Source organism: Procambarus clarkii, chromosome 58 (genome assembly GCF_040958095.1).
Source record: "Procambarus clarkii isolate CNS0578487 chromosome 58, FALCON_Pclarkii_2.0, whole genome shotgun sequence".
Taxonomy (NCBI): domain Eukaryota; kingdom Metazoa; phylum Arthropoda; class Malacostraca; order Decapoda; family Cambaridae; genus Procambarus; species Procambarus clarkii.
In genome coordinates, this window is record NC_091207.1 from 10,493,499 (window position 1) to 10,518,164 (window position 24,666).

Genomic DNA, 24,666 nt, shown 5'->3' on the forward strand with positions numbered 1-24,666 from the left:
GTGTAGTGTGGGGGTGTAGCATGGGGGTGTAGTGTGGGGCTGTAGAATGGTGGTGTAGTGTGGGGCTGTAGAGTGGGGGTGTAGTGTGGGGCTGTAGAGTGGTGGTGTAGTGTGGGGGTGTAGCATGGGGGTGTAGTGTGGGGGTGTAGAGTGGTGTAGTGTGGGGCTGTAGAGTGGGGGTGTAGTGTGGGGGTGTAGCATGGGGGTGTAGTGTGGGGCTGTAGAGTGGGGGTGTAGTGTGGGGCTGTAGAGTGGGGGGTGTAGTGTGGGGCTGTAGAGTGAGGGTGTAGTGTGGGGCTGTAGAGTGGTGGTGTAGTGTGGGGGTGTAGAGTGGTGGTGTAGTGTGGGGCTGTAGAGTGAGGGTGTAGTGTGGGGCTGTAGAGTGGTGGTGTAGTGTGGGGCTGTAGAGTGGTGGTGTAGTGTGGGGCTGTAGAGTGGGGGTGTAGTGTGGGGGTGTAGCATGGGGGTGTAGTGTGGGGCTGTAGAGTGGGGGTGTAGTGTGGGGCTGTTGAGTGGGGGTGTAGTGTGGGGCTGTAGAGTGAGGGTGTAGTGTGGGGCTGTAGAGTGGTGGTGTAGTGTGGGGGTGTAGAGTGGTGGTGTAGTGTGGGGCTGTAGAGTGGGGGTGTAGTGTGGGGCTGTAGAGTGGTGGTGTAGTGTGGGGGTGTAGAGTGGTGGTGTAGTGTGGGGCTGTAGAGTGAGGGTGTAGTGTGGGGCTGTAGAGTGGTGGTGTAGTGTGGGGCTGTAGAGTGGTGGTGTAGTGTGGGGCTGTAGAATGGGGGTGTAGTGTGGGGCTGTAGAGTGGTGGTGTAGTGTGGGGGTGTAGCATGGGGGTGTAGTGTGGGGCTGTAGAGTGGAGGTGTAGTGTGGGGGTGTAGAGTGGTGGTGTAGTGTGGGGCTGTAGAGTGGGGGTGTAGTGTGGGGCTGTAGAGTGGTGGTGTAGTGTGGGGCTGTAGAGTGGGGGTGTATTGTGGGGCTGTAGAGTGGTGGTGTAGTGTGGGGCTGTAGAGTGGGGGTGTAGTGTGGGGCTGTAGAGTGGTGGTGTAGTGTGGGGGTGTAGCATGGGGGTGTAGTGTGGGGCTGTAGAGTGGTGGTGTAGTGTGGGGGTGTAGCATGGGGGTGTAGTGTGGGGCTGTAGAATGGTGGTGTAGTGTGGGGCTGTAGAGTGGGGGTGTAGTGTGGGGCTGTAGAGTGGTGGTGTAGTGTGGGGGTGTAGCATGGGGGTGTAGTGTGGGGGTGTAGAGTGGTGTAGTGTGGGGCTGTAGAGTGGGGGTGTAGTGTGGGGGTGTAGCATGGGGGTGTAGTGTGGGGCTGTAGAGTGGGGGTGTAGTGTGGGGCTGTAGAGTGGGGGGTGTAGTGTGGGGCTGTAGAGTGAGGGTGTAGTGTGGGGCTGTAGAGTGGTGGTGTAGTGTGGGGGTGTAGAGTGGTGGTGTAGTGTGGGGCTGTAGAGTGGGGGTGTAGTGTGGGGCTGTAGAGTGGTGGTGTAGTGTGGGGCTGTAGAGTGGGGGTGTAGTGTGGGGCTGTAGAGTGGTGGTGTAGTGTGGGGCTGTAGAGTGGGGGTGTAGTGTGGGGCTGTAGAGTGGTGGTGTAGTGTGGGGGTGTAGCATGGGGGTGTAGTGTGGGGCTGTAGAGTGGTGGTGTAGAGTGGGGGTGTAGCATGGGGGTGTAGTGTGGGGCTGTAGAGTGGTGGTGTAGTGTGGGGCTGTAGAGTGGGGGTGTAGTGTGGGGCTGTAGAGTGTTGGTGTAGTGTGGGGGTGTAGCATGGGGTGTAGTGTGGGGGTGTAGAGTGGTGGTGTAGTGTGGGGCTGTAGAGTGGGGGTGTAGTGTGGGGGTGTAGCATGGGGGTGTAGTGTGGGGCTGTAGAGTGGGGGTGTAGTGTGGGGCTGTAGAGTGGGGGTGTAGTGTGGGGCTGTAGAGTGAGGGTGTAGTGTGGGGTTGTAGAGTGGTGGTGTAGTGTGGGGGTGTAGAGTGGTGGTGTAGTGTGGGGCTGTAGAGTGGGGGTGTAGTGTGGGGCTGTAGAGTGGTGGTGTAGTGTGGGGGTGTAGAGTGGTGGTGTAGTGTGGGGCTGTAGAGTGGTGGTGTAGTGTGGGGGTGTAGAGTGGTGGTGTAGTGTGGGGCTGTAGAGTGAGGGTGTAGTGTGGGGCTGTAGGGTGGTGGTGTAGTGTGGGGCTGTAGAGTGGTGGTGTAGTGTGGGGCTGTAGAGTGGGGGTGTAGTGTGGGGCTGTAGAGTGGTGGTGTAGTGTGGGGCTGTAGAGTGGTGGTGTAGTGTGGGGGTGTAGCATGGGGGTGTAGTGTGGGGCTGTAGAGTGGAGGTGTAGTGTGGGGGTGTAGAGTGGTGGTGTAGTGTGGGGCTGTAGAGTGGGGGTGTATTGTGGGGCTGTAGAGTAGTGGTGTAGTGTGGGGCTGTAGAGTGGGGGTGTAGTGTGGGGCTGTAGAGTGGTGGTGTAGTGTGGGGCTGTAGAGTGGGGGTGTAGCGTGGGGCTGTAGAGTGGTGGTGTAGTGTGGGGGTGTAGCATGGGGGTGTAGTGTGGGGCTGTAGAGTGGTGGTGTAGTGTGGGGGTATAGCATGGGGGTGTAGTGTGGGGCTGTAGAGTGGTGGTGTAGTGTGGGGCTGTAGAGTGGGGGTGTAGTGTGGGGCTGTAGAGTGGTGGTGTAGTGTGGGGGTGTAGCATGGGGGTGTAGTGTGGGGGTGTAGAGTGGTGGTGTAGTGTGGGGCTGTAGAGTGGGGGTGTAGTGTGGGGGTGTAGCATGGGGGTGTAGTGTGGGGCTCTAGAGTGGGGGTGTAGTGTGGGGCTGTAGAGTGGGGGTGTAGTGTGGGGCTGTAGAGTGAGGGTGTAGTGTGGGGCTGTAGAGTGGTGGTGTAGTGTGGGGGTGTAGAGTGGTGGTGTAGTGTGGGGCTGTAGAGTGGTGGTGTAGTGTGGGGCTGTAGAGTGGTGGTGTAGTGTGGGGCTGTAGTGTGGGGGTGTAGTGTGGGGCTGTAGAGTGGTGGTGTAGTGTGGGGGTGTAGTGTGGGGGGGGGGGGGGATATAGGAGGGTCGCCGTATATCAGGTGATCTTAACTACCAGGTCCTCGGCGGCCGGGCACAGTTGTGGTGCCCCGGCGGCCGGTGCTGGTGGCCGGTGATGGTGAGATAACAGCAACAGGTGAGGCTGCAGGAGGAGGGGAAGTGCCAGGTGGGCGGAAGAGGGCAGGTGAGGGGCGCCAGGGCTTATAACCTGAGGCCCGGCCTCGCCCTCACCAGTGTTGCCCTCGCCGCCCATTGTCTCACACCTCCACGCTGCTCGCCTCCTTCCTTCACGTCCCGGTAAGCCATTGTTGATGACGCAATGGCGTCACGTGGCACGCGCAACGTCAGTGCCACGAGTCGCACGTGGCGGCCATTGTGGGCGTGCCACGTGGCGGCGAGGCTGGAGGTGGAGGGGCGGCGCGCGTGGCGGCCCTCACTTGTCCCCCGGCGGCGGCGTCACCAGCAGGGCGGCCCCGGGCCCCGCCACACACACCTCCTGCGTCGCCTGTAAGTCACAACCTCTCCCTGCCTCACGCCTCCCTGCCTCACGCCTCCCTGCCTCACGCCTCCCTGCCTCACGCCTCCCTGCCTCACGCCTCCCTGCCTCACGCCTCCCAACACTCTCACCACACTCTCAACATCTTCTTGTTCCTTCCGGGTGACTTGTTGCAGTGTTCTTCTGCGGTTAAGTTACGTTCTTCGGCGGTTCTTCCGCCTCGCACTCTCCACCTGCTGGCTGCCTGTCCCCGTCCAGGGTACTGGAGAACAGTGGCCCTCAGGGCTGCCTGTCCCCGTCCAGGGCACTGGAGAACAGTGGCCCTCAGGGCTGCCTGTCCCCGTCCAGGGCACTGGAGAACAGTGGCCCTCAGGGCTGCCTGTCCCTGTCCAGGGCACTGGGGAACAGTGGCCCTCAGGGCTGCCTGTCCCCGTCCAGGGCACTGGGGAACAGTGGCTCTCACGGCTGCCTGTCCCCGTCCAGGGCACTGGAGAAGAGTGGCCCTCAGGGCTGCCTGTCCCCGTCCAGGGCACTGGGGAACAGTGGCCCTCAGGGCTGACTGTCCCCGTCCAGGGTACTGGAGAACAGTGGCCCTCAGGGCTGCCTGTCCCCGTCCAGGGCACTGGAGAACAGTGGCCCTCAGGGCTGACTGTCCCCGTCCAGGGCACTGGGGAACAGTGGCCCTCAGGGCTGCCTGTCCCCGTCCAGGGCACTGGGGAACAGTGGCCCTCAGGGCTGACTGTCACCGTCCAGGGCACTGGGGAACAGTGGCCTTCAGGGCTGCCTGTCCCCGTCCAGGGCACTGGGGAACAGTGGCCCTCAGGGCTGCCTGTCACCGTCCAGGGCACTGGAGAACAGTGGCCCTCAGGGCTGACTGTCACCCTCCAGGGCACTGGAGAACAGTGGCCCTCAGGGCTGCCTGTCCCTGTCCAGGGCACTGGGGAACAGTGGCCCTCAGGGCTGCCTGTCCCCGTCCAGGGCACTGGGGAACAGTGGCTCTCACGGCTGCCTGTCCCCGTCCAGGGCACTGGAGAAGAGTGGCCCTCAGGGCTGCCTGTCCCCGTCCAGGGCACTGGGGAACAGTGGCCCTCAGGGCTGACTGTCCCCGTCCAGGGTACTGGAGAACAGTGGCCCTCAGGGCTGCCTGTCCCCGTCCAGGGCACTGGAGAACAGTGGCCCTCAGGGCTGACTGTCCCCGTCCAGGGCACTGGGGAACAGTGGCCCTCAGGGCTGCCTGTCCCCGTCCAGGGCACTGGGGAACAGTGGCCCTCAGGGCTGACTGTCACCGTCCAGGGCACTGGGGAACAGTGGCCTTCAGGGCTGCCTGTCCCCGTCCAGGGCACTGGGGAACAGTGGCCCTCAGGGCTGCCTGTCACCGTCCAGGGCACTGGAGAACAGTGGCCCTCAGGGCTGACTGTCACCCTCCAGGGCACTGGAGAACAGTGGCCCTCAGGGCTGCCTGTCACCGTCCAGGGCACTGGAGAACAGTGGCCCTCAGGGCTGCCTGTCACCCTCCAGGGCACTGGGGAACAGTGGCCCTCAGGGCTGACTGTCCCCGTCCAGGGCACTGGAGAACAGTGGCCCTCAGGGCTGCCTGTCACCCTCCAGGGCACTGGGGAACAGTGGCCCTCAGGGCTGCCTGTCACCGTCCAGGGCACTGGAGAACAGTGGCCCTCAGGGCTGCCTGTCACCCTCCAGGGCACTGGGGAACAGTGGCCCTCAGGGCTGCCTGTCACCCTCCAGGGCACTGGAGAACAGTGGCCCTCAGGGCTGAATGTCACCGTCCAGGGCACTGGAGAACAGTGGCCCTCAGGGCTGCCTGTCACCGTCCAGGGCACTGGGGAACAGTGGCCCTCAGGGCTGCCTGTCACCGTCCAGGGCACTGGGGAACAGTGGCCCTCAGGGCTGACTGTCCCCGTCCAGGGCACTGGGGAACAGTGGCCCTCAGGGCTGACTGTCCCCGTCCAGGGCACTGGGGAACAGTGGCCCTCAGGGCTGCCTGTCACCGTCCAGGGCACTGGGGAACAGTGGCCCTCAGGGCTGCCTGTCACCGTACAGGGCACTGGAGAACAGTGGCCCTCAGGGCTGCCTGTCCCCGTCCAGGGCACTGGGGAACAGGGGCCCTCAGGGCTGCCTGTCCCCGTCCAGGGCACTGGGGAACAGGGGCCCTCAGGGCTGCCTGTCCCCGTCCAGGGCACTGGGGAACAGGGGCCCTCAGGGCTGCCTGTCCCCGTCCAGGGCACTGGGGAACAGTGGCCCTCAGGGCTGCCTGTCCCCGTCCAGGGCACTGGGGAACAGGGGCCCTCAGGGCTGCCTGTCCCCGTCCAGGGCACTGGGGAACAGGGGCCCTCAGGGCTGACTGTCCCCGTCCAGGGCACTGGGGAACAGTGGCCCTCAGGGCTGACTGTCACCGTCCAGGGCACTGGGGAACAGGGCCCCTCAGGGCTGCCTGTCCCCGTCCAGGGCACTGGGGAACAGTGGCCCTCAGGGCTGCCTGTCCCCGTCCAGGGCACTGGGGAACAGTGGCCCTCAGGGCTGCCTGTCCCCGTCCAGGGCACTGGGGAACAGTGGCCCTCAGGGCTGCCTGTCCCCGTCCAGGGCACTGGGGAACAGGGGCCCTCAGGGCTGCCTGTCCCCGTCCAGGGCACTGGGGAACAGGGCCCCTCAGGGCTGACTGTTCACCAACTAGGCCAGTAGGAATATTTCAAGACAACTCTGCTAATTCTCTCTCAACGATCACAAATGCCCAAAATCAGTGTTTACCCCATATGTGTGGTGATGTGTGGTGATGTGTGGTGATGTGTGGTGGTGATGTGTGGTGATGTGTGGTGATGATGTGGTGATGTGTGGTGATGTGTGGTGGTGATGTGTGGTGATGTGTGGTGATGTGTGGTGGTGATGTGTGGTGATGTGTGGTGATGATGTGTGGTGATGTGTGGTGATGTGTGGTGGTGTGTGGTGATGATGTGGTGATGTGTGGTGATGTGTGGTGATGTGTGGTGGTGATGTGTGGTGATGATGTGTGGTGATGTGTGGTGATGTGTGGTGGTGATGTGGTGATGTGTGGTGATGATGTGTGGTGATGTGTGGTGATGTGTGGTGATGTGTGGTGGTGTGTGGTGGTGATGTGTGGTGATGATGTGTGGTGATGTGTGGTGATGTGTGGTGGTGATGTGGTGATGTGTGGTGATGATGTGTGGTGATGTGTGGTGATGTGTGGTGGTGATGTGGTGATGTGTGGTGGTGATGTGTGGTGATGTGTGGTGATGTGTGGTGATGAGGTGTGGTGATGTGTGGTGATGTGTGGTGGTGATGTGGTGATGTGTGGTGGTGACGTGTGGTGATGTGTGGTGATGTGTGGTGATGTGTGGTGATGATGTGTGGTGATGATGTGTGGTGATGTGTGGTGATGTGTGGTGATGTGTGGTGATGATGTGGTGATGTGTGGTGATGTGTGGTGGTGATGTGTGGTGATGTGTGGTGATGATGTGGTGATGTGTGGTGGTGATGTGTGGTGATGTGTGGTGATGATGTGTGGTGATGTGTGGTGATGTGTGGTGATGATGTGGTGATGTGTGGTGGTGATGTGTGGTGATGTGTGGTGATGTGTGGTGATGATGTGGTGATGTGTGGTGGTGATGTGTGGTGATGTGTGGTGATGTGTGGTGATGTGTGGTGATGGATGTGTGGTGATGATGTGGTGATGTGTGGTGGTGATGTGTGGTGATGTGTGGTGATGTGTGGTGATGTGTGGTGATGATGTGTGGTGATGATGTGTGGTGATGTGTGGTGATGTGTGGTGATGTGTGGTGATGATGTGGTGATGTGTGGTGATGTGTGGTGGTGATGTGTGGTGATGTGTGGTGATGTGTGGTGATGATGTGGTGATGTGTGGTGATGTGTGGTGATGTGTGGTGATGATGTGGTGATGTGTGGTGATGTGTGGTGATGATGTGGTGATGTGTGGTGATGTGTGGTGATGTGTGGTGATGGTGTGGTGATGTGTGGTGATGTGTGGTGGTGATGTGTGGTGATGATGTGGTGATGTGTGGTGATGTGTGGTGATGATGTGGTGATGTGTGGTGATGTGTGGTGATGATGTGTGGTGATGTGTGGTGATGTGTGGTGATGATGTGGTGATGATGTGTGGTGATGATGTGGTGATGTGTGGTGATGATGTGTGGTGATGATGTGGTGATGTGTGGTGATGTGTGGTGGTGATGTGTGGTGATGATGTGGTGATGTGTGGTGATGATGTGTGGTGGTGATGATGTGGTGATGTGTGGTGATGTGTGGTGGTGATGTGTGGTGGTGATGTGTGGTGGTGATGTGGTGATGTGTGGTGGTGATGTGGTGATGTGTGGTGATGTGTGGTGATGTGGTGATGTGTGGTGATGTGTGGTGGTGATGTGTGGTGGTGATGTGTGGTGATGTGTGGTGATGATGTGGTGATGTGTGGTGGTGATGTGTGATGTGTGGTGATGTGTGGTGGTGATGTGTGGTGATGTGTGGTGGTGATGTGTGGTGGTGATGTGTGATGTGTGGTGATGATGTGGTGATGTGTGGTGGTGATGTGTGGTGATGTGTGGTGATGTGTGGTGGTGATGTGTGGTGATGTGTGGTGGTGATGTGTGGTGATGATGTGGTGATGTGTGGTGATGTGTGGTGGTGATGTGTGGTGATGATGTGGTGATGTGTGGTGATGTGTGGTGATGTGTGGTGGTGATGTGTGGTGGTGATGTGTGGTGATGATGTGTGGTGATGATGTGGTGATGTGTGATGTGTGGTGATGTGTGGTGATGATGTGGTGATGTGTGGTGATGTGTGGTGGTGATGTGTGGTGGTGATGTGTGGTGATGATGTGTGGTGATGATGTGGTGATGTGTGATGTGTGGTGATGTGTGGTGATGATGTGGTGATGTGTGGTGATGTGTGGTGATGTGTGGTGGTGATGTGTGGTGGTGATGTGTGGTGATGTGTGGTGATGATGTGGTGATGTGTGATGTGTGGTGGTGATGTGTGGTGATGATGTGGTGATGTGTGGTGATGATGTGGTGATGTGTGGTGATGATGTGGTGATGTGTGGTGATGTGGTGATGTGTGGTGGTGATGTGTGGTGATGATGTGGTGATATGTGGTGATGTGTGGTGGTCTGTGATGATGTGTGGTGATGTGTGGTGATGTGTGGTGGTCTGTGGTGATGTGTGGTGATGTGTGGTGGTCTGTGGTGATGTGTGGTGGTCTGTGGTGATGTGTGGTGATGTGTGGTGGTGATGTGTGGTGATGTGTGTGGTGATGTGTGGTGATGTGTGGTGGTGATGTGTGATGATGTGTGGTGGTGATGTGTGGTGGTGATGTGTGGTGGTGATGTGTGGTGGTGATGTGTGTGGTGATGATATGGTGATGTGTGGTGATGTGTGGTGGTGATGTGTGTGGTGATGATGTGGTGATGTGTGGTGGTGATGTGTGTGGTAGTGATGTGTGTGGTGATGTGTGGTAATGATGTGTGTGTGTGGTGATGTGTGGTTGTGATGAGTGTGGTGATGTGTGTGGTGGTGATGTGTGGTGGTGATGTGTGATGATGTGAGGTGGTAATGTGTGGTGGTGATGTGTGTGGTGATGGTGTGGTGGTGATGTGTGTGGTGATGTGTGTGGTGATGTGTGTGGTGGTGATGTGTGTAGTGATGTGTGTGGTGATGTGTGGTGGTGATGTGTGATGATGTGAGGTGGTAATGTGTGGTGGTGATGTGTGTGGTGATGTTGTGGTGGTGATGTGTGTGGTGATGTGTGTGGTGGTGATGTGTGTGGTGATGTGGTGGTGATGTGTGGTAGTGATGTGTGGTGGTGATGTGTGATGATGTGTGTGGTGGTGATGAGTGTGGTGGTGATGTGGTGGTGATGTGTGTGGTGGTGATGTGTGTGGTGGTGATATGTGTGGTGGTGATGTGTGTAGTAGTGATGAGTGTGGTGGTGATGTGGTGGTGATGTGTGTGGTGGTGATGTGTGGTGGTGATGTGTGGTGGTGATGTGTGGTGATGTGTGTGGTGGTGATGAGTGTGGTGGTGATGTGGTGGTGATGTGTGTGGTGGTGATGTGTGTGGTGGTGATGTGTGTAGTAGTGATGAGTGTGGTGGTGATGTGGTGGTGATGTGTGTGGTGGTGATGTGTGGTGATGTGTGGTGATGTGTGGTGATGATGTATGGTGGTGATGTGTGGTGTTGTGTGTGGTGGTGATGTGTGTGGTGGTGGTGGTGATGTGTGTGGTGGTGATGTGTGTGGTGGTGATGTGTGTGGTAGTGATGTGTGTGGTGGTGATGTGTGGTGATGTGTGGTGGTAATGTGTGGTGGTGATGTGTGTGGTGGTGATGTGTGGTGATGTGTGGTGGTGATGTGTGTGGTGGTGATGTGTGTGGTGGTGATGTGTGTGGTGATGTGTGTGGTGGTGATGTGTGTGGTGGTGATGTGTGGTGATGTGTGGTGGTGATGTGTGGTGGTGATGTGTGGTCGTGATGTGTGGTCGTGGTGTGTGGTGGTGATGTGTGGTGGTGATGTGTGTGGTGGTGATGTGTGGTGATGTGTGTGGTGATGATGTGTGTGGTGGTGATGTGTGTGGTGGTGATGTGTGTGGTGGTGACGTGTGTGGTGATGTGTGTGGTGGTGATGTGTGTGGTGATGTGTGTGGTGGTGACGTGTGTGGTGATGTGTGTGATGATGTGTGTGGTGATGTGTGGTGGTGATGTGTGGTGGTCATGAGTGTGGTGGTGATGTGTGGTGGTGATGTGTGGTGGTGATGAGTGTGGTGGTGATGTGTGGTGGTGGTGATGTGTGGTGGTGATGTGTGGTGGTGATGTGTGTGGTGATGTGTGGTGGTGATGTGTGTGGTGGTGATGTGTGTGGTGATGTGTGTGGTGATGTGTGGTGGTGATGAGTGGTGGTGATGTGTGTGGTGGTGATGTGTGTGGTGGTGATGTGTGTGGTGGTGATGTGTGTGGTGGTGATGAGTGTGGTGGTGATGTGTGGGGTGGTGATGTGTGGTGGTGATGTGTGTGGTGGTGATGTGTGTGGTGGTGATGTGTGGTGGTGATGTGTGTGGTGGTGATGTGTGGTGGTGATGTGTGTGGTGGTGATGTGTGTGGTGGTGATGTGTGGTGGTGATGTGTGTGGTGGTGATGTGTGTGGTGGTGATGTGTGGTGGTGATGTGTGTGGTGGTGATGTGTGGTGGTGATGTGTGTGGTGGTGATGTGTGGTGGTGATGTGTGGTGGTGATGTGTGGTGGTGATGTGTGTGGTGGTGATGTGTGTGGTGGTGATGTGTGTGGTGGTGATGTGTGGTGGTGATGTGTGGTGATGTGTGTGGTGGTGATGTGCGGTGGTGGTGATGTGTGTGGTGATGTGTGGTGGTGATGTGTGTGGTGGTGATGTGTGGTGGTGATGATGTGTGTGGTGGTGATGTGTGGTGGTGATGTGTGGTGATGTGTGTGGTGGTGATGTGTGGTGGTGATGTGTGTGATGGTGATGTGTGGTGGTGATGATGTGTGTGGTGGTGATGTTTGGTGGTGATGTGTGTGGTGGTGATGTGTGTGGTGGTGATGTGTGTGGTGGTGATGTGTGTGGTGGTGATGTGTGTGGTGGTGATGTGTGGTGGTGATGTGTGTGGTGGTGATGTGTGGTGGTGATGTGTGTTGATGTGTGTGGTGGTGATGTGTGGTGATGATGTGTGGTGGTGATGTGTGGTGGTAATGTGTGTGGTGGTGATGTGTGGTGGTGATGTGTGTGGTGGTGATGTGTGGTGGTAATGTGTGTGGTGGTGATGTGTGGTGGTGATGTGTGGTGGTGATGTGTGTGTGGTGGTGATGTGTGTGGTGGTGGTGTGTGGTGGTGATGTGTGTGGTGGTGATGTGTGGTGGTGATGTGTGGTGGTGATGTGTGGTGGTGATGTGTGTGTGGTGGTGATGTGTGTGGTGGTGGTGTGTGGTGGTGATGTGTGTGGTGGTGATGTGTGGTGGTGATGTGTGTGGTGGTGATGTGTGGTGGTGATGTGTGGTGATGTGTGTGGTGGTGATGTGTGGTGATGATGTGTGGTGGTGATGTGTGGTGGTAATGTGTGTGGTGGTGATGTGTGTGGTGGTGATGTGTGTGGTGGTGATGTGTGTGGTGGTGATGTGTGGTGGTAATGTGTGTGGTGGTGATGTGTGGTGGTGATGTGTGTGGTGGTGATGTGTGGTGGTAATGTGTGTGGTGGTGATGTGTGGTGGTGGTGATGTGTGTGTGGTGGTGATGTGTGTGGTGGTGATGTGTGGTGATGATGTGTGGTGGTGATGTGTGGTGGTAATGTGTGTGGTGGTGATGTGTGTGGTGGTGATGTGTGGTGGTAATGTGTGTGGTGGTAATGTGTGTGGTGGTGATGTGTGGTGGTGATGTGTGTGGTGGTGATGTGCGGTGGTGGTGATGTGTGTGGTGATGTGTGGTGGTGATGTGTGTGGTGGTGATGTGTGGTGGTGGTGATGTGTGTGGTGGTGATGTGTGTGTGGTGGTGATGTGTGGTGGTGATGTGTGTGTGGTGGTGGTGATGTGTGGTGGTGATGTGTGTGTGGTGGTGGTGATGTGTGGTGGTGATGTGTGTGTGGTGGTGATGTGTGGTGGTGATGTGTGTGGTGGTGATGTGTGTGGTGGTGATGTGTGGTGGTGGTGGTGTGTGGTGGTGGTGATGTGTGTGGTGGTGATGTGTGTGGTGGTGATGTGTGTGGTGGTGATGTGTGGTGGTGGTGATGTATGTGGTGATGTGAGTGGTGGTGATGTGTGGTGGTGGTGATGTATGTGGTGGTGATGTGTGTGGTGGTGATGTGTGGTGGTGGTGATGTATGTGGTGGTGATGTGAGTGGTGGTGATGTGTGTGGTGGTGGTGTGTGGTGGTGGTGTGTGGTGGTGATGTATGTGGTGGTGATGTATGTGGTGGTGATGTGTGGTGGTGGTGATGTGTGGTGGTGATGTACGTGGTGGTGATGTGTGGTGGTGATGTGTGGTGGTGATGTGTGTGTGGTGGTGATGTGTGGTGGTGGTGGTGTGTGGTGGTGGTGGTGGTGTGGGGTGGTGATGTGTGGTGGTGGTGATGTGTAGTGGTGGTGATGTGTGTGGTGGTGATGTATGTGGTGGTGATGTGTGTGGTGGTGATGTGTGGTGATGATGTATGTGGTGGTGATGTATGTGGTGGTGATGTGTGTGGTGGTGATGTGTGGTGGTGATGTGTGTGGTGGTGATGTGTGGTGGTGGTGATGTGTGGTGGTGGTGATGTGTGGTGGTGGTGATGTGTGGTGGTGATGTGTGTGGTGGTGATATGTGGTGATGATGTGTGTGGTGGTGATGTATGTGGTGGTGATGTGTGTGGTGGTGATGTGTGGTGGTGATGTGTGGTGGTGATGTGTGGTGGTGGTGATGTGTGGTGGTGATGTGTGTGGTGGTGATATGTGGTGATGATGTATGTGGTGGTGATGTATGTGGTGGTGATGTGTGTGGTGGTGATGTGTGGTGGTGATGTGTGGTGGTGATGTGTGTGGTGGTGATGTGTGTGGTGGTGATGTGTGGTGGTGGTGATGTGTGGTGGTGGTGATGTGTGGTGGTGGTGATGTGTGGTGGTGGTGATGTGTGGTGGTGATATGTGGTGATGATGTGTGTGGTGGTGATGTGTGTGGTGGTGATGTGTGTGGTGGTGATGTGTGGTGATGTGTGTGGTGGTGATGTGTGGTGGTGATGTGTGGTGGTGATGTGTGTGGTGGTGATGTGTGGTGATGTGTGTGGTGGTGATGTGTGTGGTGGTGATGTGTGGTGGTGATGTGTGTGGTGGTGATGTGTGTGGTGGTGATGTGTGTGGTGGTGATGTGTGGTGATGTGTGTGGTGGTGATGTGTGGTGGTGATGTGTGTGGTGGTGATGTATGTGATGGTGATGTGTGGTGGTGGTGATGTGTGGTGGTGGTGATGTGTGGTGGTGGTGATGTGTGGTGGTGGTGATGTGTGGTGGTGATATGTGGTGATGATGTGTGTGGTGGTGATGTGTGTGGTGGTGATGTGTGTGGTGGTGATGTGTGGTGATGTGTGTGGTGGTGATGTGTGTGGTGGTGATGTGTGTGGTGGTGATGTGTGTGGTGGTGATGTGTGGTGATGTGTGTGGTGGTGATGTGTGTGGTGGTGATGTGTGTGGTGGTGATGTGTGGTGGTGATGTGTGTGGTGGTGATGTGTGGTGATGTGTGTGGTGGGGATGTGTGTGGTGGTGATGTGTGGTGGTGATGTGTGGTGGTGATGTGTGGTGATGTGTGGTGGTGATGTGTGTGGTGGTGATGTGTGTGGTGGTGATGTGTGGTGGTGATGTGTGTGGTGGTGATGTGTGGTGGTGATGTGTGTGGTGGTGATGTGTGTGGTGGTGATGTGTGGTGGTGATGTGTGTCGTGGTGATGTGTGTGGTGGTGATGTGTGGTGGTGATGTGTGTGGTGATGTGTGTGGTGGTGATGTGTGGTGGTGATGTGTGTGGTGATGTGTGTGGTGGTGATGTGTGTGGTGGTGATGTGTGTGGTGGTGATGTGTGTGGTGGTGATGTGTGTGGTGGTGATGTGTGTGGTGGTGATGTGTGTGGTGATGTGTGTGGTGGTGATGTGTGGTGGTGATGTGTGTGGTGGTGATGTGTGTGGTGGTGATGTGTGTGGTGGTGATGTGTGGTGGTGATGTGTGTGGTGGTGATGTGTGTGGTGGTGATGTGTGTGGTGGTGATGTGTGTGGTGGTGGTGATGTGTGTGGTGGTGATGTGTGGTGGTGGTGATGTGTGGTGGTGATGTGTGTGGTGGTGATGTGTGTGGTGGTGATGTGTGTGGTGGTGATGTGTGTGGTGGTGATGTGTGGTGGTGATGTGTGTGGTGGTGATGTGTGTGGTGGTGATGTGTGTGGTGGTGATGTGTGTGGTGGTGGTGATGTGTGGTGGTGATGTGTGTGGTGGTGATGTGTGGTGGTGATGTGTGTGGTGGTGATGTGTGTGGTGGTGGTGATGTGTGGTGGTGATGTGTGTGGTGGTGGTGATGTGTGGTGGTGATGTGTGTGGTGGTGATGTGTGGTGATGTGTGGTGGTGATGTGTGGTGGTGATGTGTGTGGTGGTGATGTGTGGTGATGTGTGGTGGTGATGTGTGTGGTGGTGATGTAACAACAGATGGTGACATCAACGCTCAACAAATAGTGATCTCAACTCACCTGTGAAGTGAACTGTTGTAATTAATAGTGAAGAGAGAAGCCCAGAGACATAGTGATCCTTCCCCCCCCCCCACAGGACCCCCCCCCACAGGACCCCCCCAACAGGACCCCCCCCCCCCCACAGGACCCCCCCCCCCCACACCCCCAGGACCCCCAGGAACCCCCACACCCCCAGGACCCCCAGGACCCCCCCCCCCTCCATAAGCTACACCTTTGGATCAATACACCACTCACACACCTGTTGAACACCCCCCCCCTCCCCCCCTCCCCCCCCCACACACACACACAGCTGTCGCTCCCCCGGTCTCGTTCACATGAGTCAGGGACCCTTATATCCACAGTCACGGGGACCCTTATATTCACAGTCACGGGGACCCTTATATTCACAGTCACGGGGACCCTTATATCCACAGTCACGGGGACCCTTATATTCACAGTCACGGGGACCCTTATATTCACAGTCACGGGGACCCTTATATTCACAGTCACGGGGACCCTTATATCCACAGTCACGGGGACCCTTATATTCACAGTCACGGGGACCCTTATATTCACAGTCACGGGGACCCTTATATTCACAGTCACGGGGACCCTTATATCCACAGTCACGGGGACCCTTATATTCACAGTCACGGGGACCCTTATATTCACAGTCACGGGGACCCTTATATCCACAGTCACGGGGACCCTAATATCCACAGTCACGGGGACCCTTATATTCACAGTCACGGGGACCCTTATATCCACAGTCACGGGGACCCTCACATCTCTCATGACCCGTGACACAGAGGTGTGACCTGGTGGTGACCCGTGACTACACGTCCCTTATGGTGACACCATTCGTCACCACCAGTCAGTAGTGTGCGTCGTCCCAGCAGGTGTGAGACTAGTCAGGGGGGCGGGGGGGGGGGGCTGGGGCTGGGGCAGGGGGGCTGGGGGAGGGGTGAGGGGGGGCTGGAGAGCGGAAGACAAACATGGTGTCCAGGACCCGCTCACATGTTCCGTATGTTTCACAGGTAACGAAGGCTCGAGTAAGGTGGCCGTGGAAACCTTAGCCCCCAGGGACGGGGCACCAATCAGCCCCCAGCGACGGGGCACCAATCACCCCCCAGGGACGGGGCACCAATCAGCCCCCAGGGATGGAGCACCAATCAGCCCCCAGGGACAGAGCACCAATCAGCCCCAAGGGACGGAGCACCAATCAGCCCCCAGGGACGGGGCACCAATCAGCCCCCAGGGACGGGGCACCAATCAGCCCCCAGGGACGGAGCACCAATCAGGTCCCAGGTACGGAGCATCAATCAGCCCCCAGGGACGGGGCACCAATCACCCCCCAGGGACGGAGCACCAATCAGCCCCCAGGGACGGAGCACCAATCAGCCCCCAGGGACAGAGCACCAATCAGCCCCAAGGGACGGAGCACCAATCAGGTCCCAGGGACGGAGCACCAATCAGCCCCAAGGGACGGAGCACCAATCAGGTCCCAGGGACGGAGCATCAATCAGCCCCCAGGGACGGGGCACCAATCAGCCCCCAGGGACGGGGCACCAATCAGCCCCCAGGGACGGGGCACCAATCACCCCCCAGGGACGGAGCACCAATCAGCCCCCAGGGACGGGGCACCAATCACCCCCCAGGGACGGGGCACCAATCAGCCCCCAGGGACGGGGCACCAATCAGCCCCCAGGGACGGGGCACCAATCACCCCCCAGGGACGGGGCACCAATCAGCCCCCAGGGACGGAGCACCAATCAGCCCCCAGGGACGGGGCACCAATCAGCCGCCGGTGGCGCAAATTACGCGCCAACTACCTGTTCCGTAGTTATGAGTTGTGACCGTTATAATGGGCAGGGCAATAGACAGTGCTCGTTATATCGGTTCACAATTCTTAACCATGGATAGACGTCATCCAGAGGCGCCTCCGGCAGTTTCCAGTCCTGATCACCACGGTAAGCAGTCACCAGCCGTTCACCATTACCTCATTACAGTTAATGAAACAACCAGGCAGCTCTTGTTAGTCCACACGAGGCAGCTCTTGTTAGTCCACACGAGGCAGCTTCTGTCAACCCATATGAGGCAGCTCCTATTTGAAACTAACTCACTCATGTCTAACCTATGCTTGAAACAATCAGGTGATCACCTCAGCTGAATTTTCGGTAATCTGTTTCATGTATCAGTCACCACCATTTCTAACCAGTATTTACCCAGGTTTTCCTAGAGTCTAAACCTCTCTAAGCTAGATCCAGGTAGGAGTGATTTAGAGACAGTAGTGTTGAATCACCTTGTTCAGTGGTCAGACACGCGCTTAAGTGCCATCTGCATGGTACGGTTTGAAGGACCAGCTGATTGAGACAGCTTTTTCTTGTGTGTTTTAGAGTAGAGTGGTGCAAGCCACGGGGGTGTTACACCAGATTATATGGCGTGTATCTGTAGTGGTGAAATGCCAGTTGTGGTGGTGCTATATACAGTATAGCATAAGTTATACAATCTTACAGCGTAAAGTACACGAGTGGAGTACCTGATATGACGCGGCAACACCAGTGTTACACAAGACATAAAGCTGGTATACTGATGGCATACCAGGTATACTGCAGGTACACCAATCGTATCCCAGCCCCCCTTCCCCCCTGCCTCACAGTCACAACGGACCTAACACACAGTACAACGGACCTAACACACAGTACAACGGACCTAACACACAGTACAACGGACCTAACACACAGTACAACGGACCTAACACACAGCACAACGGACCTAACACACAGCACAACGGACCTAACACACAGCACAACGGACCTAACACACAGTACAACGGACCTAACACACAGTACAACGGACCTAACACCAATACAACTGACCTAACACACAGCACAACGGACCTAACACACAGCACAACGGACCTAACACACAGCACAACGGACCTAACACACAGTACAACGGACCTAACACACAGTACAACGGACCTAACACCAATACAACGGACCTAACACACAGTACAACGGACCTAACACACAGTACAACGGACCTAACACACAGCACAACGGACCTAACACACAGCACAACGGACCTAACACACAGCACAACGGACCTAACACACAGCACAACGGACCTAACACACAGTACAACGGACCTAACACACAGTACAACGGACCTAACACACAGTACAACGGACCTAACACACAGTACAACGGACCTAACACACAGTACAACGGACCTAACACACAGTACAACGGACCTAACACACAGTACAACGGACCTAACACACAGTACAACGGACCTAACACCAATACAACTGACCTAACACACAGTACAACGGACCTAACACACAGTACAACGGACCTAACACCAATACAACTGACCTAACACACAATACAACTGACCTAACACACAATACAACTGACCTAACACACAGTACAACTGACCTAACACACTATACAACTGACCTAACACACAGCACAACGGACCTAACACACAGCACAACGGACCTAACACACAGTACAACTGACCTAACACACTATACAACTGACCTAACACACAATACAACGGACCTAACACACAGCACAACGGACCTAACACACAATACAACGGACCTAACACACAGCACAACGGACCTAACACACAGCACAACTGACCCAACACACTATACAACTGACCTAACACACTATACAACTGACCTAACACACAGTACAACTGACCTAACACACTATACAACTGACCTAACACACTATACAACTGACCTAACACACAGCACAACTGACCTAACACACAGTACAACTGACCTAACACACAGTACAACTGACCTAACACACAGTACAACTGACCTAACACACAATACAACTGACCTAACACACAATACAACTGACCTAACACACAATACAACTGACCTAACACACAATACAACTGACCTAACACACAATACAACTGACCTAACACACAATACAACTGACCTAACACACAATACAACTGACCTAACACACAATACAACTGACCTAACACCAATACAACTGACCTAACACACAATACAACTGACCTAACACACAATACAACTGACCTAACACACAATACAACTGACCTAACACACAATACAACTGTCCTAACACCAATACAACTGACCTAACACCAATACAACTGTCCTAACACACAATACAACTGACCTAACACACAATACAACTGACCTAACACACAATACAACTGACCTAACACCAATACAACTGACCTAACACACAATACAACTGACCTAACACACAATACAACTGACCTAACACACTATACAACTGACCTAACACACAATACAACTGTCCTAACACCAATACAACTGACCTAACACCAATACAACTGACCTAACACATAATACAACTGACCTAACACACAGTACAACTGACCTAACACACAATACAACTGACCTAACACACAATACAACTGACCTAACACACAATACAACGGACCTAACACACTATACAACTGACCTAACACACTATACAACTGACCTAACACACAATACAACTGACCTAACACACAATACAACGGACCTAACACACAATACAACTGACCTAACACACTATACAACTGACCTAACACACAATACAACTGACCTAACACACAATACAACGGACCTAACACACTATACAACGGACCTAACACACTATACAACTGACCTAACACACAATACAACTGACCTAACACCAATACAACTGACCTAACACCAATACAACTGACCTAACACACAATACAACTGACCTAACACACAATACAACGGACCTAACACACTATACAACTGACCTAACACACAATACAACTGACCTAACACCAATACAACTGACCTAACACACAATACAACTGACCTAACACCAATACAACTGACCTAACACACTATACAACTGACCTAACACACTATACAACTGACCTAACACACAATACAACTGACCTAACACCAATACAACTGACCTAACACCAATACAACTGACCTAACACCAATACAACTGACCTAACACACTATACAACTGACCTAACACCAATACAACTGACCTAACACCAATACAACTGACCTAACACCAATACAACTGACCTAACACACAATACAACTGACCTAACACACAATACAACTGACCTAACACACAATACAACTGACCTAACACCAATACAACTGACCTAACACACAATACAACTGACCTAACACCAATACAACTGACCTAACACACAATACAACGGACCTAACACACTATACAACTGACCTAACACACAATACAACTGACCTAACACCAATACAACTGACCTAACACCAATACAACTGACCTAACACACTATACAACTGACCTAACACACTATACAACTGACCTAACACACTATACAACTGACCTAACACACTATACAACTGACCTAACACACAATACAACTGACCTAACACACAATACAACTGACCTAACACACAATACAACTGACCTAACACACAATACAACTGACCTAACACCAATACAACTGACCTAACACACAATACAACTGACCTAACACCAATACAACTGACCTAACACCAATACAACTGACCTAACACACTATACAACTGACCTAACACACTATACAACTGACCTAACACACTATACAACTGACCTAACACACAATACAACTGACCTAACACCAATACAACTGACCTAACACACAATACAACTGACCTAACACCAATACAACTGACCTAACACACTATACAACTGTCCTAACACACAATACAACTGACCTAACACACAATACAACTGACCTAACACACAATACAACTGACCTAACACCAATACAACTGACCTAACACACTATACAACTGTCCTAACACACAATACAACTGACCTAACACACAATACAACTGACCTAACACACAATACAACTGACCTAACACACAATACAACTGACCTAACACCAATACAACTGACCTAACACACAATACAACTGACCTAACACACAATACAACTGACCTAACACACAATACAACGGACCTAACACCAATACAACTGACCTAACACACAATACAACTGACCTAACACACAATACAACGGACCTAACACACTATACAACTGACCTAACACACAATACAACTGACCTAACACCAATACAACTGACCTAACACCAATACAACTGACCTAACACACAATACAACTGACCTAACACACAATACAACGGACCTAACACACTATACAACTGACCTAACACACAATACAACTGACCTAACACCAATACAACTGACCTAACACACAATACAACTGACCTAACACCAATACAACTGACCTAACACACTATACAACTGACCTAACACACTATACAACTGACCTAACACACAATACAACTGACCTAACACACAATACAACTGACCTAACACACAATACAACTGACCTAACACACAATACAACTGACCTAACACACAATACAACTGACCTAACACACAATACAACTGTCCTAACACACAATACAACTGACCTAACACACTATACAACTGACCTAACACACAATACAACTGACCTAACACCAATACAACTGACCTAACACCAATACAACTGACCTAACACACAATACAACTGACCTAACACACAATACAACGGACCTAACACACTATACAACTGACCTAACACACAATACAACTGACCTAACACCAATACAACTGACCTAACACACAATACAACTGACCTAACACCAATACAACTGACCTAACACACTATACAACTGACCTAACACACTATACAACTGACCTAACACACAATACAACTGACCTAACACCAATACAACTGACCTAACACACAATACAACTGACCTAACACACTATACAACTGTCCTAACACACAATACAACTGACCTAACACACAATACAACTGACCTAACACACAATACAACTGACCTAACACACAATACAACTGTCCTAACACACAATACAACTGACCTAACACACTATACAACTGACCTAACACACAATACAACTGACCCTAACACCAATACAACTGACCTAACACCAATACAACTGACCTAACACACAATACAACTGACCTAACACACAATACAACTGACCTAACACACAATACAACTGACCTAACACCAATACAACTGACCTAACACACTATACAACTGACCTAACACCAATACAACTGACCTAACACACAATACAACTGACCTAACACACAATACAACTGACCTAACACACAATACAACTGACGTAACACACAATACAACTGACCTAACACACAATACAACTGACCTAACACACAATACAACTGACATAACACACAATACAACTGACCTAACACACAATACAACTGACCTAACACCAATACAACTGACCTAACACCAATACAACTGACCTAACACCAATACAACTGTCCTACACACTATACAACTGACCTAACACACTATACAACTGACCTAACACACTATACAACTGACCTAACACCAATACAACTGACCTAACACACAATACAACTGACCTAACACACAATACAACTGACCTAACACCAATACAACTGACCTAACACCAATACAACTGACCTAACACCAATACAACTGACCTAACACACTATACAACTGACCTAACACACTATACAACTGACCTAACACACAATACAACTGACCTAACACCAATACAACTGACCTAACACCAATACAACTGACCTAACACACTATACAACTGACCTAACACACAATACAACTGACCTAACACCAATACAACTGACCTAACACACTATACAACTGACCTAACACACTATACAACTGACCTAACACACTATACAACTGACCTAACACACAATACAACTGACCTAACACCAATACAACTGACCTAACACCAATACAACTGACCTAACACAATACAACTGACCTAACACACTATACAACTGACCTAACACACAATACAACTGACCTAACACACAATACAACTGACCTAACACACTAATACAACTGACCTAACACCAATACAACTGACCTAACACACTATACAACTGACCTAACACACTATACAACTGACCTAACACAATACAACTGACCTAACACACTATACAACTGACCTAACACCAATACAACTGACCTAACACACTATACAACTGACCTAACACAATACAACTGACCTAACACACTATACAACTGACCTAACACACTATACAACTGACCTAACACACAATACAACTGACCTAACACACTATACAACTGACCTAACACACAATACAACTGACCTAACACACAGTACAACTGACCTAACACACAATACAACTGACCTAACACACAGTACAACTGACCTAACACCAATACAACTGACCTAACACCAATACAACTGACCTAACACACAATACAACTGACCTAACACACAATACAACGGACCTAACACACTATACAACTGACCTAACACACAATACAACTGACCTAACACCAATACAACTGACCTAACACACAATACAACTGACCTAACACCAATACAACTGACCTAACACACTATACAACTGACCTAACACACTATACAACTGACCTAACACACAATACAACTGACCTAACACACAATACAACTGACCTAACACACAATACAACTGACCTAACACACAATACAACTGACCTAACACACAATACAACTGACCTAACACACAATACAACTGTCCTAACACACAATACAACTGACCTAACACACTATACAACTGACCTAACACACAATACAACTGACCTAACACCAATACAACTGACCTAACACCAATACAACTGACCTAACACACAATACAACTGACCTAACACACAATACAACGGACCTAACACACTATACAACTGACCTAACACACAATACAACTGACCTAACACCAATACAACTGACCTAACACACAATACAACTGACCTAACACCAATACAACTGACCTAACACACTATACAACTGACCTAACACACTATACAACTGACCTAACACACAATACAACTGACCTAACACCAATACAACTGACCTAACACACAATACAACTGACCTAACACACTATACAACTGTCCTAACACACAATACAACTGACCTAACACACAATACAACTGACCTAACACACAATACAACTGACCTAACACACAATACAACTGACCTAACACACAATACAACTGTCCTAACACACAATACAACTGACCTAACACACTATACAACTGACCTAACACACAATACAACTGACCTAACACCAATACAACTGACCTAACACCAATACAACTGACCTAACACACAATACAACTGACCTAACACACAATACAACTGACCTAACACACAATACAACTGACCTAACACCAATACAACTGACCTAACACACTATACAACTGACCTAACACCAATACAACTGACCTAACACACAATACAACTGACCTAACACACAATACAACTGACCTAACACACAATACAACTGACGTAACACACAATACAACTGACCTAACACACAATACAACTGACCTAACACACAATACAACTGACATAACACACAATACAACTGACCTAACACACAATACAACTGACCTAACACCAATACAACTGACCTAACACCAATACAACTGACCTAACACCAATACAACTGTCCTTACACACTATACAACTGACCTAACACACTATACAACTGACCTAACACACTATACAACTGACCTAACACCAATACAACTGACCTAACACACAATACAACTGACCTAACACACAATACAACTGACCTAACACCAATACAACTGACCTAACACCAATACAACTGACCTAACACCAATACAACTGACCTAACACACTATACAACTGACCTAACACACTATACAACTGACCTAACACACAATACAACTGACCTAACACCAATACAACTGACCTAACACCAATACAACTGACCTAACACACTATACAACTGACCTAACACACAATACAACTGACCTAACACCAATACAACTGACCTAACACACTATACAACTGACCTAACACACTATACAACTGA

The 24,666-nt window shown here is 51.9% G+C and overlaps 1 protein-coding gene across 2 annotated transcripts in view; it reads left to right on the forward strand.

The window, feature by feature from the left end:
* The first annotated feature begins 3,255 nt into the window (after window positions 1–3,255).
* The window catches only part of LOC123768050 (proline-rich protein HaeIII subfamily 1-like), a 29,066-nt gene continuing 7,655 nt past the window's right edge, over window positions 3,256–24,666 (forward strand). Inside the window, exons 1-2 of one of the 2 annotated variants that reach the window (XR_011223184.1) lie at window positions 3,256–3,512; window positions 15,751–16,683. Coding sequence is in view for 1 of the 2 variants with exons in the window: in XM_069306541.1 (XP_069162642.1) it covers window positions 3,317–3,512; window positions 15,751–16,556 (1,002 nt within the window). In the remaining variant the exon portion in view is untranslated. Of the gene's footprint in view, window positions 3,513–15,750; window positions 17,568–24,666 lie in introns of those variants that run through there. The other variant, XM_069306541.1, reaches the window with a different exon arrangement.